Source organism: Lolium rigidum, chromosome 4 (genome assembly GCF_022539505.1).
Source record: "Lolium rigidum isolate FL_2022 chromosome 4, APGP_CSIRO_Lrig_0.1, whole genome shotgun sequence".
In the NCBI taxonomy this organism is placed as follows: domain Eukaryota; kingdom Viridiplantae; phylum Streptophyta; class Magnoliopsida; order Poales; family Poaceae; genus Lolium; species Lolium rigidum.
Window position 1 is genome coordinate 157,924,925 of NC_061511.1, and position 23,300 is coordinate 157,948,224.

The 23,300-nt window shown below is 44.4% G+C and overlaps 2 protein-coding genes across 2 annotated transcripts; one reads left to right on the forward strand and one right to left on the reverse strand.

Annotated features, from left to right (window-relative positions):
• Positions 1-13,065: 13,065 nt before the first annotated feature.
• Positions 13,066-17,550, forward strand: LOC124706122 (tobamovirus multiplication protein 3-like). Its single transcript, XM_047237782.1, has 11 exons — positions 13,066-13,230; positions 13,434-13,524; positions 13,618-13,670; positions 13,751-13,843; positions 13,930-14,001; positions 15,361-15,433; positions 15,615-15,660; positions 16,045-16,108; positions 16,190-16,243; positions 16,363-16,440; positions 17,140-17,550. Exons 1-11 carry the CDS (start codon positions 13,066-13,068, stop codon positions 17,230-17,232), a joined length of 882 nt encoding a protein of 293 aa, XP_047093738.1. The 3' UTR covers positions 17,233-17,550.
• A 1,049-nt stretch (positions 17,551-18,599) lies between these two features.
• LOC124706123 lies at positions 18,600-23,096 on the reverse strand. The gene is made up of 5 exons (XM_047237783.1): positions 22,032-23,096; positions 21,566-21,893; positions 21,206-21,461; positions 20,979-21,129; positions 18,600-20,420 (listed from the first exon to the last, which is right to left on the reverse strand). The coding sequence occupies exons 1-5, from the start codon at positions 22,992-22,994 to the stop codon at positions 18,843-18,845; spliced, it is 3,276 nt and encodes a 1,091-aa protein (XP_047093739.1). The 5' UTR covers positions 22,995-23,096; the 3' UTR covers positions 18,600-18,842.
• Positions 23,097-23,300: the final 204 nt, after the last annotated feature.

A 23,300-nucleotide genomic window follows, 5' to 3' on the forward strand; every position in this document is an offset into this window, starting at 1 on the left:
CTTTTACCGACTCATAGTATGTTTCTAGAGTACACTACTGTATCAATACATGACTTATGAGCATTATCTTCTCTTTGCTATCCATCTTTGTCTATCACAGGTGGTTCTCGGAGGCGCTCTAGGACTTCAAGGTCGAGTGATGAGTTTGCACAGAATGCTCCTCGTAATTCCGCCACTCTGATGCGGAAAGGCAAGGCAACTAGGGAGAACTACAAGTCCATGGATAGTATCTCTTATGCTTCTATCCGACAGAAGAACTGGTATGAAGACATTGAGTGGGATGATGATATTGAGGACAAGCGCTTCTGGTGCATGGAGCAGGAGTACATCTTCAAGGATATATATGAACCTATGAAGAAAGTGAGACCTATGCAAGCAATTAATGTGGAGCTTCTGGCTGTGAACAATCACTTTGAGGATGCCATTTGGGTCACTGGAAGGATGGGTTTGCAGGATCTTATGTAGATTCAGTGTGACTACGGTCCTGATTTGATCAAGCAATTCTTTGCTACACTTGCCTTCAAGAAGGATGCAGAGCGCACTATGCAGTGGATGACTGGCTCCACCCAATGTGAGGCAACCTTACGCCGTTTTGCTTCGATTCTTGGTCTTCCCGAGGAAGGTGGTCACCGCCCTCATGGCCCTCAAAAGACGGATAAGATGGTGCTATTTGATCTCTATGACGAGTCTGGAGCTGTTGGTTCTACCAAGGGGCTTCTTCCTATCTATGGTCAGCTGCTCCGCTTCTTTAGAGCCACCATTGCTCCAAGTGCTGGAAACAATGATGCTATCCGTGGAGCTCTTGTGGACCTTATGCATCATGCTTTTCAGTGTGCTCGTGATGGTGATGAGGAATTGGATTTCACTCTTGATACCATGGACTTCATCTTCAATGAGATTCATGATACCATGGTCTCCCGGACCACTATGCCCTATGCTCCATATATTCAGCTTCTCATCAATAACACTGCTACACTTACTGAAGACTTGGGTCGATTCCCTACAGAGAATCACACTGTCAAGAAAGCCTACAAGAAGAAGCCAGTTCCCTGTGCTGCACCTGCTTCTGGCTCTTTTATGGGAGATGCCCGCTCTAGTGGCTATGCACCCGGTCGCCCTATTGCTACCCCTGTGATTCAGAAGAATGTGAAGAAGCTTAGTTGGTTTCAGCGCAATGTTCTGTGCATGAACATTGAGATTCACAAGGAAAACTATGAGGCCAGCCATCAACGCACAGAGATTCAGCATACACAGGCGGTCATTCTTCACAGGCTTAGTGGTGAGCAAGGACCTCCGCCTCAGCCTCCAGTTCACCCCGCTTATAGTGGGTGGCACTCTTCCCAGGTTCCATGGACTGATCTTGAGCAGAGTATTCAGAGGGCCAGCATCGCTCGCGACTCTCCTCCAGCTGCTGACAGTGATGATGAGTATGTCTCCGAGACGGACTCCGAGTGATCTCCATGGGGCGCGTAGCATCGCGCTTTTCCCCTTTTTTTGCGTCTCGATGCCAAAGGGGAGAAGTGTTCTATTAGGCCTTCTCTACGGGATTTCCTCGGGTAGGGCACAAGCATATGCGTTTACCATTCCTTTATCGATTGTGTCCTCTTTTATGTCATTCATTTGAACTATTTGGCTTGGTTTGTTCGTTCAAAACTATGTGTTATGTGTGGTTGTGAGACATTATGTTAAGGTTTTTGGAATTCTATATGTTGAGACCAAGGTTTATGTTATGGTGTGGTATTTACATATATCCGGTATTATATATCTCCATATGGGTATGATCTCTTTCACCTTGTCTCATCTATATATTTGCCTATGTCTCTTATTTGAGCTCATGTTGGATATCTCTTGGGTTGAGGCACCTCGCACCTATATGTTGTGCATTTGTATTCAAATGCAAATTACTTGTATGCACACATGTAGGGGGAGTGCCTCTATGTTTTTGCCAACATGCTTGTTCTCTATAGTGGTTTTTCTTGCAAATTCGTATATTGTGATCAAACATAAAAAAGGGGGAGATTGAAATAACATCTCTCACATTTTTTTGGAGTGTTTGATGTCAATATATGTGATACACTAATGTTTGATGAAGTGGTGCAGAGAATATATATATACATGTATATGGGTATCTTGTGTGGAAAAACGAGACAAAAAGCAGTAGAAAGTTTTTCCCAGGCCGGATAATCCGAGCCGGATATTTGCAAAATATCCGGGCCCCCAAAATCGGCTAAGGACTTTTGGAAAAGTGGCTCAGTACTCCCCTGGACATGGGCCGGATTTTTGGCCGGACTTTTGCCCGGAATTTCCCAGGGCCGGACTTTTCGGGTGGGGGGGGGGGGGGATTATCCGGCCCCAACTTAGACCGGATTATCCGGCCCTCGAAGATCTCCAACGGCTGGATTTTGAGAGGGGGTATTTATACCCCCCTTCTTCCTCCTTCCAACGTGCTCAATCATTGCACAAAAATCTGCCAAGCTTCACCACCATTAGAGCCACCTCAAGAACACAAGATTTTCAAGATCTTCTTCTCCACCCAACCAAAGCTCTTGATCTTTGGAGATTCGAAGGAGAAGACCCCGATCTACATCCTCACCGAAGCGATTTGCTTTTCCCCCACATATGCTTGAGGGCCCTCTTGCTAGTGTTCCTATTTGGAATCTCTAGTTGTTTGTTGTTGATGTACTCTTGTTGATTGTTGTGTTGTTACAGATTTGAGAGCCTCCAATTTGGTTGTGGATGTGTGCCCCAAGAACCTTGTAAAGGCCCGGTTTCCGCCTCGAGGAAATCCCTTGGTGGAAGTGGGATAGGCCTTCGTGGCATTGCTCACGGGAAACCTGAGTGAAGCCTTCGTGGCGTTGGTTTGGCTTTCATAGCAACCACACTCCTCCAAACGTAGACGTACCTTCTTGCAAAGGAACGAAACTACGGGAATCAACTCCGTGTCTCCGCGTGCTCCACTCTCGGTTACCTCTATCCTATTATATCTCCTATATATTGCGTAGCTATATCTTGCTTAGTGGTTAACCTTGTCATATATGTAAACTCACATAGTTGCATATCTAGAGAATTTACATAGTTGCATACGATCCATTCAACAATAGTAAGGGGTTGTTATAGTGTAGTTCATATACGCATGGTTGTTGATCACTAATTCATGTGACATTCTGATATCAGCCATTAATTATAATTTCACATTTAAATATTTCGTGATTACATGCGGCAGAGCTTCGTGGCGAAGAGCTAGAACTCATGTCCCTGATCACGTCCGTCGGGTCGGTGATCACCGAGGCTGACATCCATCTCGTTGTCTCCTCCTGGACGGGTGTCCCGGTGGAGAAGGTCCCCATGGACATCGTATTGCCTGAGAAGAAAAGGTTATTTGTTTATATAGCGGTCAATTAATAAGAATAAAATGTAACTTCTGATTATGTTTAACTTATAGTAACTCTGGAATAGAGGTAGGGTGATGACTAGGAACTCGGTTGCTTGAACCTGACTCACACAACTTCAGCTCAAGACAAAGATTCTAGATAGATCAGGCATTGCCCGTTTGCCACTTTAGATTTGTATGCCTTCAAGTTTGTCTCCTAGCTAGGATTGATAAGCACCAAGTATATATGGAATTGATGCCAAATAATGATCTAGGAGCTCGAATTGGCTGCTTACAATTTCCTTGTGTTAGCATATATATAATGGAGTGCATGTGAGATATATACGCATACAATTTATTTTGTTTAAATATGTATATGTGTGATTTTCTATCTTTTTATATCTTTGAAATGAAGTTGTTGCATTAAATTATCTGAAAGTGGATTTATCTAAATTATCTGAAATCTCTTAGAAACTGCACTATGAGTATATGCAAATATTCGATGGACATTTTGATGTGTGGTTGTTTCAGATGTGCTTCACTCGACATGCACACTAGCATGAATATGAGCTGGATGTGACGAAGAATTTCCATTTTGTAGCATAGATCCCATGTTTTGTAGTACTTTAATTACTTCAGAACTTATTTAGTATTGATGCATGGCATCCAAATATAAATAGTCAAATAAAAAGTCAAAGACCTATGATGTTAAAAGCTTTTGACTTCTATCTGTGAAGGAAATTAGATGGTTAAATGGAAAAGTCTGATAAGTTGAACAATTTACATAGAAAGCATGCTTAGAAATGCAAGTATTGAAAAGGATAACTGAATGAGGCAAAAAGTTATAGCATGTGCAAGTTATGGGATATGCACTCCGCAGATTAGTTTGTAAGCCTGGAAGGACAAATGAGTTTGAGAAGATTCAGGAGGCATGTGGTTTCAGCCCCCATACCCCATCTAGCAGCTACCAGTTGGTCTGCTACTTTGTTCTCATCTCTAGGATAGTACAAATATTTTACGATGTTGAAATTTAGTGTAATCAAGAACTTGATCTCGAGAAGGGGGGCTCTAATTCTATAGCATGATAACTCAAAGAGAATACCCGTTTACTTTTCCATCTACTCTCTAGGAGGACTTCTTCCTATGTTGTATTAGTTCAAAGAGCGTGATTAACTATTTCTTAGTGTATGTTGTCTTCATGTTTTGAAGAGAATACGAAATTAGATATCATAGTGGTTCTCCACAAGGTCAAAGTAAATGCTTTACTATTACTATATATTATGGCAAACTCATCAATGCAATGGTGCTAAGGATGAAGTCTGCAATTAGCAATGAACTGTGTAACTTAATGTCAGAGCTGATAAAGATGTAGTCTTGCTATTATATTGTCCCATTCCTTGATTATTTTAGCCCTTTGTTTGCAAGGTAGTATAATACTGACAAAATTTTGATATGTAGCTCTACTAAAGCGAGAAGCATCAGAAGAGTTATGAGACCAACGCGCAAAGTGAAGAGAATAGGAAAAGAGAATATGCGCAGACAACATGGAGCCGAGTGATAATGGAGCTGCTATAGTCTTTGTGTAGCAACACATGGAGAAGATCTGAACATTACAGATTTCTTTTGGGGGTATTTTTTCTATGGTCATATGAGCATTCTAAACCTGGAACGAATCCTCCATTATCCAGCATGTCTATCAATGCTCCTGCTCAATGGAGAGGAGAGGTCTTTATAGTACCCAGGAGGCTCATGCAAAGTAGGCTCTTGGTCAATGGAGTTGGCTCTTGCGGCTAGCCTATGGCGATCACCTCTGTTGTTCCAAAGTTTTGTGATATCTTCTCACAATGTCAAGCACATGTATGCACCTGCTGACTTCAAGGTTATGATTATGTTTGAGTTTAATAATACTATCTAACTGTTCTTGTAAATAAATACTTCTATTAGGATTGAAATTTTCAGAGAGATTTTGTAACACAAGGAGTTCCGAAGTTTTGCAAAGTTTTGTAAGAGAAATAAAACAAGTTGTACCAATTAGCCAAAACAATTGTTCGCTGCATAGTCTATTCTTTAAAAATGAAAGGCTTGAGACATCGTGACATGGATGACCGAGGAGGCATAGGGGATTAGTGGACGATGGTGAGCAGTTTTCTTGGTGGACCACAACAAGGTTAACTATCATGCTTCTTAACTAGAGCAAATGCCATGTTTTCTCATGTTGCAACGTGCATGCATATTTGCATATTTACTACACATCTAAAATGAGAGCTTGTCGAGTTGACAGTTATGACGATCCAGAACACACGTGTGAGACTTATCGCGGAAGAGTAACAAGAAGATCTAGAACTTGGAACCACACAAATGCACATCAAGGGAAGTAAACTCAGGTATAGAGATGACCCAGGCACGTGGAGACAAAGATGTAATCCCTTGTTCCCTCACACGAAGTGAGGTACGTCACAAAGGTCTCCGAACGCCACGAAAGCCCACCTTCTTCTCCAATCCAATTCCACGAAGGACAAAGGCATCTCCCTTATAGTTAGTTTTTCCTTCACTCCGGAGATGCTAAGCTCCACAACCACTTCATAACCTCCACAAAGAAGAAGCTCGCGCCTCTTGACAATCTTCCACAAAGAGATTACCGGAGTACCAACCGCCAAGCCAACTAGGAGGAATTATCCAAGAGTAAGCTCATGGTCTCTCATTAGAACTGATCGTAATACAGAGCTGAACACTCAAGCAAGGATGCAAAAGAAAGAACACCAAGGATGCTTAAATCCTTCACACTCAAATCCCACCAAAGCAATAAATGCCATGGAGAAACTAGAGAGGAAGATCAACAAATGACTCCAAGATCTAGATCCAAGAGTCCCCCTCACTTAAAGGGAGAATTGATTGGTGGAGATTGTAGATCCAGATCTCCTCTTCTAGATCCTAAGAAGGTGCAAGAATCATGGGAGGGAATGGAGAGGAAGAACGCTTTTCAGGTTCAAAAATGGAGTATGAGAAAGAGAGAGCAAGTGTAATGGTTGACCTTATCTCCTCAAGGTGGAAGAAGGGATATTTATAGTCCAAGGGGAGAGACTAGTCGTTTGGAGGGTTTCCTGCGAGGCAATACGACAACGAAATCGACAGCGCCAGGCCACAAGCTGGCCCACCGGCGCCCATGCCAGTGAGCCGGTTTGGCCGCCGGAATTGCTGCCAACGACTGAAGAGGACGTTTCACCCAGGAGAAAGTCCACGCTCTCAAAACAAATGCCTTCAATAAGACTATTGCCATACACAACCAATTAAGGTGGGACCTTGGATTTTCACCGTGCAAGTTTAGACATTGAATTTCTCCTGTGATATCGCCCACACTTGCTAACACCGCTACTCCAAGTCACGATTCACCGAGCCAAAAACTCATCACCACCCGGACTCGAAACACCGTTACTAGTCCTCGGGTCTCGATTTCCATGCCATTCTCCTAGGCTGACTTTATGATGGCGCGTGAGACACACGTCTGTTGGGAACCCCAAGAGGAAGGTGTGATGCGCATAGCAGTAAGTTTTCCCTCAGTAAGAAACCAAGGTTATCGAACCAGTAGGAGTCAAGGGCCACGTGAAGGTTGTTGGTGGCGGAGTGTAGTGCGGCGCAACACCAGGGATTCCGGCGCCAACGTGGAACCTGCACAACACAATCAAAATACTTTGCCCCAACTTAACGGTGAGGTTGTCAATCTCACCGGCTTGCTGTAAACAAAGGATTAAACGTATGCTGTGGAAAATGATGTTTCTTTGCGAAGAACAACAAAGAACAGAATTTGCAGTAGATTGTATTTCAGATGTAAAAGAATGGACCGGAGTCCACAGTTCACTAGCGGTGTCTCTCCAATAAGAAATAGCATGTTGGATGAACAAATTACAGTTGGGCAATTGACAAATAAAGAGGGCATAACAATGCACATACATATCATGATGACTAATATGAGATTTAATCAGGGCATTACGACAAAGTACATAGACCGCTATCCAGCATGCATCTATGCCTAAAAAGTCCAGTTTCAGGTTAGCATCCGCACCCCTTCTAGTATTAAGTTGCAAACAACAGACAATTGCATTAAGTATGGTGCGTAATGTAATCAATACAAATATCCTTAGACAAAGCATTGATGTTTTATCCCTAGTGGCAACAGCACATCCACAACCTTAGAACTTTTCATCACTCGTCCCGGATTCAATGGAGGCATGAACCCACTATCGAGCATAAATACTCCCTCTTGGAGTTACAAGTATCAACTTGGCCGAGCCTCTACTAGCAACGGAGAGCATGCAAGAACATAAACAACACATATATGATAGATTGATAATCAACTTGACATAGTATTCCATATTCATCGGATCCCAACAAACACAACATGTAGCATTACAAATAGAGAATCTTGATCATGATAGGCAGCTCACAAGATCTAACATGATAGCACAATGAGGAGAAGACAACCATCTAGCTACTGCTATGGACCCATAGTCCAAGGATGAACTACTCACACATCGGTCCGGAGGCGATCATGGTGATGAAGAGTCCTCCGGGAGATGATTCCCCTCTCCGGCAGGGTGCCGGAGGCGATCTCTTGAATCCCCGAGATGGGATTAGCGGCGGCGGCGTCTGCGGAACTATTTCCGTATCGTGGCTCTCGGTAATAGGGTTTTCGCGACGGAGAGTATAAGTAGGCGGAAGGGGCGAGTCGGAGGGCCGACGAGGGCCCACACCATAGGCCGGCGCGGGCCCTCCCCGGCCGCGCCGCCCTATGGTTTGGCCGCCTCGTGGCCCCACTTCGTATGCTCTTCGGTCTTCCGGAAGCTCCGTGGAAAAATAAGACCACAGGCGTTGATTTCGTCCAATTCCGAGAATATTTCCTTTGTAGGATTTACGAAACCAAAAACAGTAACAATGACAGAACGGCTCTTCGGCATCTCGTCAATAGGTTAGTGCCGGAAAATGCATATAAATGATGTAAAGTGTGTATAAAACATGTGAGTATTATCATAAAAGTAGCATGGAACATAAGAAATTATAGATACGTTTGAGACGTATCACTTTACCATGGAACTAAGACATGTCCCACGATGGCAACAAGCAGAGCTTCATATCGTTCCCTCAGAAACCAAATGGTCAGAAAAAACATGGTTGCAACCCAACCAAAACCCACCAGGTCCGAAAAATCTAGGCATGTCGTCCATCTGGAGTTCGTCGGCAGAGCCTTTCGAAACTTGACACTCCGACTAGATTAACGAAATCAGGTGTCAATAAGATCTACATCATGGTCTGAGAGGGATCCTAGGATCGCCTCCTTTATTCAGGTCGCCCCCCTACGCAACTGACCATTCCTAGTCGCCCGAAGCAATGTCGGAGGGACGCACAATGGCGCAAAGTGCAAGGTCTAGGGCTGGCCAGGACTCCCGTGTCCACGCCTAGGCGGCGCCACGCGAAAATGTGCCACGCTGACAAGGTATCGACTTGTCAATGCCTACAAATTGTAGACTAGGGTTTCGTGGAAAGTAGAGGGCAAGTAGATCTCGAAGGTTTCAGCCGAAAAGGTACTCGAATGCTAGAAAACTAGGGATGTGTTGACAATGAAATCGATCATTTCTTTCTCCCTCGACTCCCCCTTTTATAGGAGGCGAAGCCGAGGGTTTCGTGATGCACAAGTTACAAACAGCGGTATAGTCGACAAGTTCGTCCCGTATAGTTACAAGTCTCTATTCCTAATATATCTCCAACTTCCATATCGATGCTTTATTGGGCTTGTGAGCTTCGTAATCTTCGGGTCGTGGGCCTTCAGTAAATCCCGGGTACCTTCTTCGGCAGGCCCATTGAGGATGCCTATGTCAGTAGCCCCCGAGATTTTGCTTGAATCGTAGAATCGAGTAAAATCTCCATCATTACAATTAACACATTATTTCCTCGAGTTACTAGACAATCTTCATAAAATAGTTTATATATTGAACATGGGTAATGGTAAATGGGGTTGGTTCATCTGACGGATCAGGTACCAGTTAACTGCTCTCGTGGCAATTCCGCGAGAACCTACTTCAAGGTCAAGTCACTGGACTTGACCCCGGTATACTGGTGTAATTCGACATGTGCCTCTTTAGGTCTTACCATGATCCGAACTCCAGTCATATTTTATCGGGTACCTAACGCGCCCGTTAGGATTTTTCTTCGCATCAGTGGATACGGAAAAAAGTAGCAGAGCGCATTCATGTGCGGTACCACGCCACACAGGACGGATCCTGGGGTCTTACCTTCGTAAAATATTACGGCATTCAGAGATTTATTTGTGATGGACACGCTCTGAGAATATATTGTCGAGTGCCTTTTTCGGTTGTGGGAATGGCATATTTATTCGAGTCATATGATGACTTGTTATCTTGACTTCCTGATGGGAGTATATGAAGAGTTATTTTTTAACTCGAATATACTCAATATGACTCCTTAAATTTCATCGGGTACGTGGGCAGCGTTCCCGATGAGAGTAGCCCCCGAGGCTACATCTAAGTGCTTGTACTTGGTTGTAGGCTCACCTTTTTGTTGTGTTGTCGCTATATTGTCAGCTTCACATTTTTATCGGGTGCGCGACAAGCGCTCCCGATGGGAGTATCCCCCGAGGCTACAGTCGAGTATTTATACTTGGCTGTAGGCTCAACTTTTGTCTTCTTAGAACACCCCGACATACCTGTTCTTCACATTACCCTCTTACCAAAAGTAAAAATAAAGTTTCTGATAGAAGTAGCCCTCGAACATTTGGACAAATACTTGTATTTGATCAAAGGCTCCCAAATTTCTTTTATTTGGATCATTGACATTTTCCCTGTCCCTATTTTGAAAGAAAACCAGTCGCCATTTTCTCGTGGCGACGTTAATGCTGACGATAGCCACGACCTTCTCGTTGGAAAGGCGCGAATCCTGTCACTTCTCTGATCTGTGGGCCCAAACTCCTGCGTCGTTGACACGTTGCGCAAGTGGGGGACACACGTCCTCCGTAATTTCTGGCACACGTGCTGTAAAGCCTGTTTAGTAATTTCGTAGAGAAAAGACGATTATACCCCTACCGAGACGTGTAGGGCATCAGATTCATTTCCTTTCCATCCAACGGTGCGACGAATCGATTACTTTGCTATAAATTTCCTCCTTCGTCCTCATTCTTCCCCTTCGCTGCGCCGCTCACCTTTTCTTTCTCTCTCCAAAATCGCCATTGTTGTCCCCAAGCTCCTCACGCTTCCGCTCATCTCCATTCTTCCCCAACGCCTGCCTTAATGCCACTGCGCACAAAGCTCACCAAGCACATCGCTCCAGGGACCAACACACCGGTGGAGGAGATGGAGATCTCTGGATGGGAGAGATCCAAGATCTCAAACCAAGATCAAAGGACCCTCAAGAAGCTCGGGCTGCTGAAGAAGAAGGACACGCTGATCTTTCCTGGCGACGAAAGTTTCCCGACGCCTCGGATTGGATACCGGGTAACGTTCATCGACCACCTCATTAGCGGCCTATCCACCCCCATCCAGGAGTTCCTTCGGGGACTTCTTTTTATCTATGGGATTCAGCTACATCAGCTGACCCCTAACTCCATCCTCCATATCTCGATTTTCATCACCCTGTGTGAGTGCTTCCTCGGGACCCATCCTCATTGGGGTACCTTCTTCGGCAGGCTCATTGGGGATGCCTATGTCACACGCCACTCGCTAGATAGCTGACACGCTTCAAATCAACGTGAGTGCCAAGTCGGCCTAGATTGGCCTCGCTTGTGCCGGCTGTCGCAATCCTCGACGATCACCGCTGCCTCACGATGCTGCTTCGGAAGATCCATGGAATGCCCTGAGCCGTCCCCGCATAGCCACCACGCCCTCCCGGCGCGCGCGAGAGGTCACCCCGTGGTGACCACTGCCGCACGAGGAGGAAAGGCCCTGTCATTGTCGACGCTGCCCGACCTTTGTCTGGTAGCGCTCGCTGGCGGCTGCAGGAAAGGGGAGGCGATGTTTGAGGGAAGAAGAGGCGGTGGTGCATATGAGTCCCCGGTCGCTCGCGGGAGGCTAGGGATGAACACGGGAGGTCCATGCGTAATCCTAGTTCTCTCATAACACACTAGATATAGATACATACGTGCGTATATAATGGTAGAGAAAACGCATTTTCTCATAGCAATTCACGCCATCTAGACAATGCAATATATATAAGTGGTACAATGCATTATCTCATATTATCATCTCTAGAAATTAATGATAATTAATTAAAATTTTGTAGAAAATTAATTTGATAAGCGAAGCGCAAGGTACCATGTTCTTTTAACTAAAGGAAGGCAACATTCTCTTATTTTACGGACTAGCAATTAGGTGCAGTTTTTTCTTCCACATTTTTAGGATGCACCCACCAATTCACCACGTCATACTGTAAAAGTATTCCATAACAAGTTTGTGCACGCCTAGGATTTTTTTTAGAAACACAGGACAAACGCAGACGCTCACAAACACTCACCCCTGAGCACACGCACAACTTACCTCTATGAGCACATCCGGAAGACCGAGTTGGCGGATTGGATCTTGAAATTGACGAAGTCACCATAGTCGTCTCGCTATCGACGAGAACATGGCCTCCCACTGAATGAATATTCCACCTTTATGAGACACGCGGATATCAAACATGGGGCTTGAACTCTGGTGGGATGGAGGTATAACCACCCTCCTAACCCCCAACCTCAAGTTGGTTACTCTCCTTGAACTGAACAAAAATTCAACGTGATAGATCATAAGAAAGTCCTAAGGGCACGTACAATATGGTGATGTCAGCCTTCTCTTAGCGATAGCGCGTCAGATTTTTGCTTAGTTGGAGGAGAAAGAATGAAGAGAGAAAAGACTGCCTTCCCTTAGCTAAGGGATCATCTTCTTAGTAAATAAGGAAAGACTGTTTTCTCCATTGTATCACACATCTCTTTCTTTAGCAACAAATTTCCTACCAAAATTTAATTATTAATATTAATTGCTAGATATGGTTGTAAGAGATAATGCATTGTATGACTTATATCTAATGTCTTCTCTAACTGATGCGGCGGAGTATGGAAGCCATGCCTTCTCTACCATTGTACATGGCCTAACGGAATTAGGGGGAATGGTTTGTCTCGACTGTGGACAATAGCCTGCCTGATTGTCCTCTTCTTACCTTACCTGTCCAAGATGATTTCGACTCACACAACATAATCATAGAAAATGGTCAAAGCAGAAAAAGAAGAACAAAACGGAGGACCCATAAAACACCCCTGCGCAGGCGTGCCACCTCATTCAGCCGGCGCGCCGTGCTGGACCAAGGCCCGCTTCTCGACGACACTCGCTGCGCCAGGTCCATACACCGCCCGCCCCGCCATGTCCCACCTCGCTCGTGTGTTCCACCGTGGACCAGGTTCACGCACAGAAGCGCTCCCTCTCCACGTACCCCCTGCATCGGCTCGAACCTTCTTTCTCCTTCCTCCATCCTTCTCCCGGCCTCCACGAAACCGAACGAAAATCGATCCCAAAATCCATTTCTTTCGGTTTCGAATCCCCCCCTGGAGGCGAGCCAGCCCCGCGTCGCCTTCCTCCGCCCCGTCGCCGTCCGCTGCCCCGCTTCGAATCGAATCTTCGGGCGGCGCCACCTGGTCACAGGGAGAGAGGCGCGCGCGCGGGATGGGGCGGTTGTTCGCGGCGGACGCCGCCGCGGCCTCGTCGGCGGCGGCGGCGCTCAACGGCGCGGTCGACTGGTGGAAAGACGTCAACGAGTCGCCCATGTGGCAGGACCGCATGTTCCACGCCCTCGCCGTGCTCTACGGCATCGTCTCCGTCGTCGCGCTTGTAAGCACCCAAATTCGCTTTCTGATCCGTCACGTCCTGGCCCGATCCCACGATTACCTTAGCCTGCGTGTCCCTTTCGCCCCAATCACGCGGGCTACCTTTGATCCGGGGCGTGCCCGGTTTCAAAATTGGGGATTGCGCAGCGAATCGTGAGGCGTTGGTAAAAAAAATGTTAACTTTCTGGAGCTCGATTTCTGTTGCAGATACAATTGATCAGAATCGAGTGTAGGGTGCCCGAGTACGGGTGGACGACGCAGAAGGTGTTCCATTTCCTCAACTTCGTCGTCAACGGCGGTGGGTGAACACACATTTGTGCTGTTCCATTGGCTGGCTCACCTTGCTTGCTTGCCTGCGTTGATGGCTCATCTTTCCATCTGCGTTTTGCAGTGCGGTCTATCGTGTTCGTGCTGCGGCGAAACGTGCAGCTGATACAGCCAGAGGTTAGCGCCTGATTTGGTGAACAAATTGGTGCTTGAATTGATTGGGCATACATAATGGGTTAAGCAATGTGCTCCTGCAGATACTTCAACATGTGATCCTCGATATGCCCGGGCTCGCGTTCTTCACTACGTACGCGCTTTTGGTGCTGTTCTGGGCTGAGATTTACTACCAGGTGCTAAACCGCCTTCATATTCGGTAGTTTCTGGTGATGTTCCGTCATTGTCGTTGCACCTATTAATCTGTCATGTTGTTCGCTAGGCACGTGCAATGTCGACTGATGGGCTAAGGCCAACTTTCTATTGGATCAATGGTGTGGTGTATGCAATTCAGGTGACTTACTGCCTAAAGTTTCTCATTGCACTGTAATTTACAATTTGATTCAATTAGCTCATGCCTGTAACTCTGCACTGATAATCCAGAAAAAATATAGGATGCAAAGATTATCTTATGGCCCCATATTGGGGTCGATATCTAGACATTAACTACATCTTAGTACCTGTGAGCATGTGATGTTCCGAAATTGTTTTTGATGCCTAGGAGTGGTACCTATGTGGCCAATGATAACCCAAAATGATAAAGGGTGCAAAGATCATCTTATGCTAGCATGTTGGGATGGATATCTAGACATTAACTACATCTTAGTACCTGTGAGCCTGTGATGTTCTGAATTTTTTTTTGATGCCTAGGGGTGGTACCTATGTGGCTACGACCAATAAGATCAACTTTGCCCCATTTTTGTTGTTATCACCAGATGCTCCCTTCATCCCAAAAATACATGGTTTATAAATTCAACCAGAAGTCAAAACTTACTAATTTCGATCAAATAACTACAAGGGAATATCAAAACTACAATTTGGAGTAAACACATTATGAAAATATACGTTATGGTGCATCTATTGATATTTATGTGGTGTTGTAGATCTTATTTTTGTGCATTTATTACTTGGTCAAACTTAGAAACCATTGACTTTTGACTAAATTTATATGCCATGTACTTTAGGACGGAGGGAGTAAGTGGTAGTCATAACATATTCAATGTACATAATATACTCTCCTTTGTTTCCCTAGATTACCGCTTATTGAAATCAATCTCTATAATGACATTGGCATTGCCCCATTTTTGTTGCTATGAAAAGATAATTCGTAGTTAAGTTATGACACTCCCTCCATCCAAAAGTAAGTGTCTCAACGTTTTTTAGATACGGATGTATCTACAAATAAATACGTCAATTATTATTTATTTATTTAATATAGATAATATACTCTCCTTTGTTCCTCAGATTACATATATAATTTATCGAAATCAATTGTTATATTGACAATATGACATTGGCAATGCCCCATTTTTGTTGCTATGACAAGATAAGCAGTAGTTATAACTTATAACATATTTAATATATTCTTTTTTGCAAGATAACATACTCTTGTTTGTTTTCCCTAGATTACCTATAGTTTATTGGAATCAATCACTTGTACGCCAGTATCCTGAAATCTCTTATACTTACTATAACTGATTCTTTGATGTTGATTGCACCGAGAAGTCCAATGTATACTTTTGTACTTGTTAAGGAAATATGATCACGCTTTATCTTGTATTTATGACTGTTCAAGTGACACATGCAAATTAGGAATACTATGCAGTATGCACACCCATGAGATGCCCTAATATGTATGATTTTAAAATTTCAGATAATTCTATGGTTGGTTTTGTGGTGGAAACCAGTTCGAGTTATGGTCATATTGTCAAAGATGTTCTTTGCAGGTAAAATGCCTGCTCTCTCTCTCTCTCTCTCTCTCTCTCTCTCTCTCTCTCTCTCTCACTCTCTGAGTGTGTGGAACCCTTTTCAATGTAATGTGTCTCATGGACATGTTGTGTGGTGCTAGTTTTCAACTACTATAATATTATCTAACTCGAGAGCTTGATCTTTTGCTATAATTTTCAGGAGTATCACTGTTTGCAGCTTTTGGGTTCCTTCTGTATGGTGGGAGGTAATACTTTCCTTGCTAAGCTGTTCTCCTAATACCTTTACTCTCTGTGATCTTAGACCGGCTATATTTAGTGCTGAAAATCTCTGTGACAACTTCTATGCTTGCACCACTATAGCGACTATTATTACCACAGCATTTTCCTGTAGACTTTAAATGTATTTTTTGGTTGGATTGTAAACTAGATTAATTTAGCAGTGAAAATATGGACAACTTCTATTGTATAACAACCTTTGTGCCTTTATTACCAGGATGTGCCATGTATGCGCTCTGCCATACTAGGGCGCAGAAACCAGAAAGTGCCATCGGCAGAAGATTGCATGCAGTATAGCTAGCAGAACGCTTTATCGACTGGTACAATGTTTGATATTCTGTCTATTGTTGTAGGTTATTCCTCATGTTGCAACGTTTCCCTGTGGAATCAAAAGGAAGACGAAAGAAATTGCAGGAGGTATACTTTGTGTTTGATCAGTCTTAGTTTTGGAGGATTGTCTATGACAACTATATGGTAATGCTGTCTCCTGTGTTGCAGGTTGGCTATGTGACTACAATCTGCTTCACTTGTTTCTTGATCAGATGTGTCATGGTAAGTGCTTGCAAATCCCTCACAAAAAGTGCTAGCATTTACTTGAATTATTCTACTCTACTACCAACTTAGGTTGGTGAGTTGGAGGATATCTACTAACTTGAGCGTGTAATTTCCAGATGTGCCTCAACGCATTTGATAAAGCAGCTGATCTTGATATTCTGAGCCATCCAATTCTGAATTTCTTTTATTACCTGGTATGATTCCATTTAGTTCCATTGTTGAACATCACTTTACGCAGTCTGACTTGCACTGTTATGTCCTATAACCAAACCAGTATTAAGACATTGAGATAAGAACATCAATCACTTTTATAAGTACAATTATGGAAATTTAGTCTATGGCACATGCCAAGGCATCCCAATAATCTGAAGTATTGATTACTGAAACTAATCCCAATTTCATGTACTGTGCACTGCTAGATTTCACTAGTATAATTATTTCTGCTGGATGGAGAATTTACTAACTGCCATGGTGTGTCTTGAATGTGCATGGCCATATGGGTAGACAATTAAGTTGTGGATATCGGGGTTAGTAGGATCTGTTTGCAGATGGCATAGGTCCACGTTCAACCTAGCCCACACACTAATGATTAGGAATACCATCATTTTACAAGAGCTAGTGACAAGTTTCATGTACATATGAATATGGTTAGGCATGCCAACTGAATCGAACTTTAAAAGATAGAAAGTTAAACAAAAAGGTCTTAATCAGGGCACTTGTCGAGAGAGCAAGCCAGATAAAAGGGATTATCAGGGGCATCACCATATTCTTTGAAATAGAGAAGGTTAAATATTTTCGGAGTGCTTGAGAGATATCATCTGTGCATGATTATTTTGTCTCCAGACCCAAACTATTTTCCGATTGCTGAGTGGGTTCACTAACTTGTTGTGCAGCTGGTCGAGATATTGCCTTCAGCTATGGTTCTGTTTATTCTAAGGAAACTGCCACCAAAACGCGGGATCACGCAATACCATCCTATCCATTAGAGCAGGCCTGGCTGGTACAGACGAATGTTCTTTTTACAGAGTCTATACAGCATGGTAAATACAGGAACGGCAACGTGGAAATCACCCGCACCTGCTCTGAAGCTTGCCCAGGTTTTATGCGAGGAAGCCTTTAGGATTTAAGGTTACTACTGTGTGTAAAAGAAGGAAAGAGAAAAAAAAATGCAACGTCCTACTGTTTACAGGTCTAGAAATTGTAAGTTATCTATGTAATATACCCTTTGTTCTTCTCAGTGCTTGATCTCTGTAGCCCTGTACACGTTACAGGATTCGCGGTTGGCATATTTGTTTTTGACCCCTTGCGTGTTTCGCCTTTCCGATGTGTGAGCTGCTTCTCAGGAATCTATGGATGTTATCCTCGGTTAATCGCCGGAAGGGCTGCTGCTGCATATACCCAGCACCCTGCCTGCGTAACTGAAAGTTTGAAAGAAACGGACACCAGACTGTAGACAAACGATGTAAATCAGGGTCGGTGTGCAGAAGAGCCTTTACTGGGCACGTAGATCAGTAGATTCAGATGAACAGAAACGTACGGGGTGCACCAGAGCGGGCGTGGATGCCGACGATGCTAGAGCATCAGGAGCGAACCAGTGTACATGGCCGTCGTGGTGGCCACCAGGGCGGCCGTGTGAACCACGCCGTCGAGTCAAGTGCTCGGGATGATTGCCATCTGCCGTTGTGGAACTGGCGGTCTCGGCTGCTGCTTGCTACTGAGACGGTATCAACATCCGAAAGGAGCAGCTTCGACTTTTGAGTTAGCACAGGTTTGCTGGCTTTACTGATCAGTCCAACCTAACAAGCCAACTGCCGTTCCGCCGCGTTCTCCACAGCACGCTGCCTGGCTAGGCCACCGTGGAGCCGCCGCACCGCGGAATGCCTGCAGCCAACTCTGTGTCACACCCCGTTGCCGCCGGTGAGGATCAGAGCGTGATGTCGATACAGCGGTTGCTTGTGGTAGCAACCAGACCTGAAGGAGAGGAGGATTTAGACCAGAGGAAGAAGGAAGAAGACAGACGAGGAGATGACTTGGTTCTATTTCTCTGTTTCTCTTCGATGTCCGTCTCCATGCCAATCCTTCCCTTTTGTACCGCAGATGTCAACAGTCTGTCCAAACCATACGGCCCACGACCCAATAGCATACATCCCACTTTGGCAGTAGGTGCAGGTGTTACACTCAGGAGCGCGACCAAGTAGAAGCACAGAATGGTTCAGATTCCCAGCAACGAGCGCTGCAACGCGGCCATGCCAGCAGCGGCACGGTTTTCAACAATCTCAGCTCCCAAGCCAAGCCGAAGCCTGGAAAAAGCATCATCACAAAGCTAACAGAACAGTACTATCACAATTCAGTCTGCCCATAAACCCAGACACTTTCTCTTATTCCTCCAGCTGCAAACAACAATTTAGGTAGCTTTCCGGGTCACTGCAGCCCGCAGAAAAATAATTATCTACACAAACAAAAGCGCTACATGTTTATACAGGTAAATCCTTTTGCTGATATAGAGCGCAAAGGGAATATGATATAAGATGATATGACTAGCCTATACAGAGAAAAAAAATAGGACAGGCAGCATATATCAAACTTCAGAACCTATCTAGCTATCTGGTTCTACGCTCTCGAGCCTAATGTTAATGTCAGGTATGACGGTTGCTTCCGCTTTCCGCGAGTCTATGTCCATGCCTCCCTGCTCAGAGGCAGCCAGTTGTGGGGGGGCGGTGTCAGAACTGGTATCCAATGGCAGACGAGGCGGCTGATCTGAATTTCCAGGGCTTGCTTCTGTGTTGTCCTGGTGGGTGGAATCTGATGGTTCTGCTTTGCACTCCTCTCCTTTCATCTCAGGCTGAACAAGAACAGGCAGTTCGTGGGCAGCGGCTCTGGGGCTGGTATCCTGCGGCTGACCATGTGGTTGGTCTGAATTTTCGAGCCTCGCATCTGTGTTGTCCTGGCAGGGTGAACATGATGATTCTGCTTTACGTTCGGGGTGATCTGGCATAGGCGGTCTCTGGGGAGCGGCCCCAGAACTGCCATCCTGAGGCTGGCGATGAGGTTCATGTGCACTTTCAGATCTTATTTCTGTCTTGTCCTGGTGGGGTGGATCCCATGCTTCTACATTACACCCATCTACTTCCATCTCAGGCTGCTCAGGAACTGCCAGTTTGTTAGATGCAACACCAGAACTGCAATCCTGCCCTTGAAGATGAGGTCCATCTGCACTCTCAACAGCAGGTCTTACTTTTGTCTTGTTCTGCTGAGGTGAATCTGATGCTTCTGCGTCGTGCCAGTCTCTTTTCACCCCTCTCTGCTCCGGAACTGGCAAACCACGGGACACGGCTTCAGAAGTGTTATGCTGCCTCCCACTATGAGGTTCTTCCATCCGATTGTTGCTGGCATGCTCATCCCGGCCACCCCTAGTTAGTCTCTCATGAAATGAAGGCCTTCCTATCCCTCGACCAGCAACTCCCCTGTGTGGCGCTCGTCCTCTGTATGTGTATGGTGCTTGTGGATGACTGCTGAGCTGCCTCTCATTGTTCATACTCCAAAGGTGAGGATCAGCATTTCCATATGAACTGGACCTTCTTTGAGAAGAAACTGGCCATAACGGAGAAGCAGTCCTGTTCTGAATATCCCTGTTGCAGTTTGAAGGCTGCCATGCGCCAAGAATACCGTTGGAAATGTGTGATCCTGCCCTCCGAACTGATCCTGGAGCAAACCTGCCATTGCCTGTTTGAGAAGTGCTGCACAAGGGTTCCTGAACAGTTCTGTTATGATGGCGCTGACCGAGATGCCGCTCAGACTGTCCTCTGAACCCTTCCGGAGCACCATATTTGTCACAGGAAGGCCTGCACCTGTCGGGCCCATATTGATTAGCAGGGACACCTCGTGATTCATTGTAGTAGTCACCACCAGAAAAGGTTCTGTGCTGCTGAAAGTGTGTTCTCTGCATGTCCTCTCTAGGAGCTAAGAAACTAGATCTGTTTGGCCGACTAGCATTTGACCGCAAATCATGGCCATCTGGTCGCGAATCATAAGAATTATTTATGCTCCGTGCGCTGCCAGAAACTGGAAGCTGACTCCGTCTTATCGGTGGGCTGCTGCCAGCCACAGTTAAATCACCCCTTGCCCTTACTGACCAAGATGGCACTCCAGTTGCATCAATTGTGCGGCCACTTCTCTGACAAGTGCAAAAAAATAAACTACTGTAAGCAATTTTGACAAAGAACCTCCTAATCTTTTTGCCAGTCTAGAATGCAAAGACTATAAAGGACAATTGTACTGAATACCACAATGTGACTGAACAAAGGATCAGAAACAAGAAAATAGTCGGCAGTTAGCACATCAACCTAAACCTAGTTCAATATTCATACATACTAGATTCCATTCCTTTTTACTAATTTGGGTTATTTTAGGAAATTGGGTTCACTAGACTCTTGGCCGAGCAGTGTTCTAGCAAGATTGACACCACTCTGCAAGGCCCTGCATGACTCAAGTGCTCCACCAAGAGCATCAGGCCGCTAGACCACACTATAGCTTTACACTTGCATAGCCATTAGCCCTGCATGTATTCTCAAATGAGTAGCCATGAATAGTGGCCAAATAATGCAATTTAAAGGATGCAATAAGAAACTGTAGATTTTAAAGCCATCGCAAACTGTTAAGCAACATAAACATGCACCTAAGAAGCAGGATATATACAAAGACCATTATTTCCACACAACAAGGGCAGCATTACCTTTGTTGCAAGCCTCATTGTTTCTGCTAAATTCTTGTCCTTGAGAGCATCAAAGTAACACTCACGTTTTATTGAATCCTTGACTAATTCTGCCCATATTGAATTGCTAGCAAGCAAAGTGGTTCCATTTCCAAGGATCCAAAGGCAGTACCTGAGGAAATCATATAGGTATTTCAATGAAAAGGCAGAAACAAACTCTTGAATATCACTGAATCAGGAAAACTTACTTGGCTCTTGTCAAAGCCACATTTATTCTTCCAGCATCAGAGAGAAAACCTACTTTCCCATCTTTGTTGGACCTAACTGTTGAAATTATTATTATGTCTTCCTCGCCACCTTGAAATCCATCAACAGATTTTACTGTAACAGACAGAAACTCATGTTTCTCAAACTTTCTTCCAATTCTTTCTTGCATTGCAATTACTTGGGCGGTATACGGAGATATTACACCAACATTGGTTCTCTGCTTCTTCTCCCAGCATTCTACGATAGTTTTACACAAACAGTCATTAGCTTTATTCTCCTGCAGCTTAGCAATAACTTATTCATCCAACATGATATGTAAAAGTTGAAGCTTTTGATATTACCTTTCGCAAGTCTTTCAATAATATTGGCTGCTATAGCAACCTCCACCATATTTTTTGAACTCTGGCCATGGTCATCAAGCATTTCCATATCATTTTCAATATGAATGAATGAATAGGCACCATAAATACGACCGGGGAGATAACTCTTCGTATAATCTTCCCGTTTGACACTGGGACCATCCGAAATTCGGTTACCGTAGAAGTTAGCATTTGGAAATTTATTAATGTAAGGGTGCATTCTATATTGTACTTCCAGCAAGTGCTTGTCGTAACCCATTTCACACCATCTCTCGTAGAGGCTTCGTCCAAAGGCAGCATCTTTAGCAATCTAGCAGGTAGCAGCAAAGAGAAAGTATGATCAACTAAGGAAGTGTGAAGATAATCAGTAACACGTGCGGAGGATAACAGACAATATGACACTCAAAATGTTCTTAGAAACAAAAGGGTACTTTCCGGGGAAGGGTACCTTGCTCTTGACCAATGATGATAGCTGGTTTTCATCCCCAATTAGCAGCACATGTTTTATTCCTGGTAGCAAGAGAGGAACCAGTGATTCGGCTTCTTTTAGTTGTGCTGCCTCGTCAATAACTAAGATGCTTATAGGCATCACACCTTGCAGCCTGAACAGTTCAAACGAACCAGAAGCAGTGCAAAATATGAGTTTCGCTTGCTTCAAACACAAGTCTCTGATGGAAGATTCATTCTCTTCACAAGGAAGCCGCATCTTTGAAAGATCCATCAGGGTTTTAATGCACTTAGAGTTTATCTCCAAAGGGTTATCTAGAGAGATGTCATAGTCAGGAAGATCCTCAGTTGCATCATCTTTCAGGCCATCATGATCAATAGAAGGGTCAGAAAGTTCATCGGAGGGCTCGAAGATTGTAAAAAGACGCTCATCAGAGACATCATCTGCACACACTAATTGCTGCAGTTTATATATCATACTTTTCACAAACATCATCTTTTCAAAGTTCTTGCCCAGGGTATCCGCTGGAAGATGGTCAAAGAATGTATCAATACATGATACCAGTTCTTTTGCTAAAATGCTGAATTTACTTGTAAAATACTTCTTAAAAGTGGGGTTGCAACCATCACTGCTTGCTTCTATGTCTAGGGACATTTTGTACCGAGAAATGCAATTTGTTAGGAATTTCAGGACAGAATCCACACAATGCTTCCACCCAACTTCTCGGTTGAAGCACCTCAGCAAACTCTTGACACGGTCATCCAAATATATTTTTGACAACTCCTTGCCAATGTGCAAACGGTCCTTGTTACCAAATAAAATGATGTCACCAAGGGAATAATGATGGCTTAGAGAGAAGTTCTCAACCAACCCAATAAGACGAGAAGCTACTTGCAAGACAGCCATGTTGGTTGGAGCACATGCAAGAATTCTCTGTTTCTTCATCAGAAGCATGTGTAGCATTACTGCAAGCGTTGTAGTTTTACCTGTGCCAGGTGGGCCCCAAATTAGCCCCACGGAAGATGATCTATGAGGACAATTACTAGCTGAAATACAACTTGCTACTGCATCCAAGCTGTGAGTCATTCAACTTAAAATTGCAAAGATCGTCCTTGATTTCACCATGTGATTCATTGCTGCAGTGCCTACAATGTCTAATAGCCTGCAAAAACATCAATTTGAAAACAGCGCTCAATACAAAATGCAGAAGGACACAACAGTTACATAGAGGGATTATGTTAACAAAGAAGAGAAATAATATCAGTACCA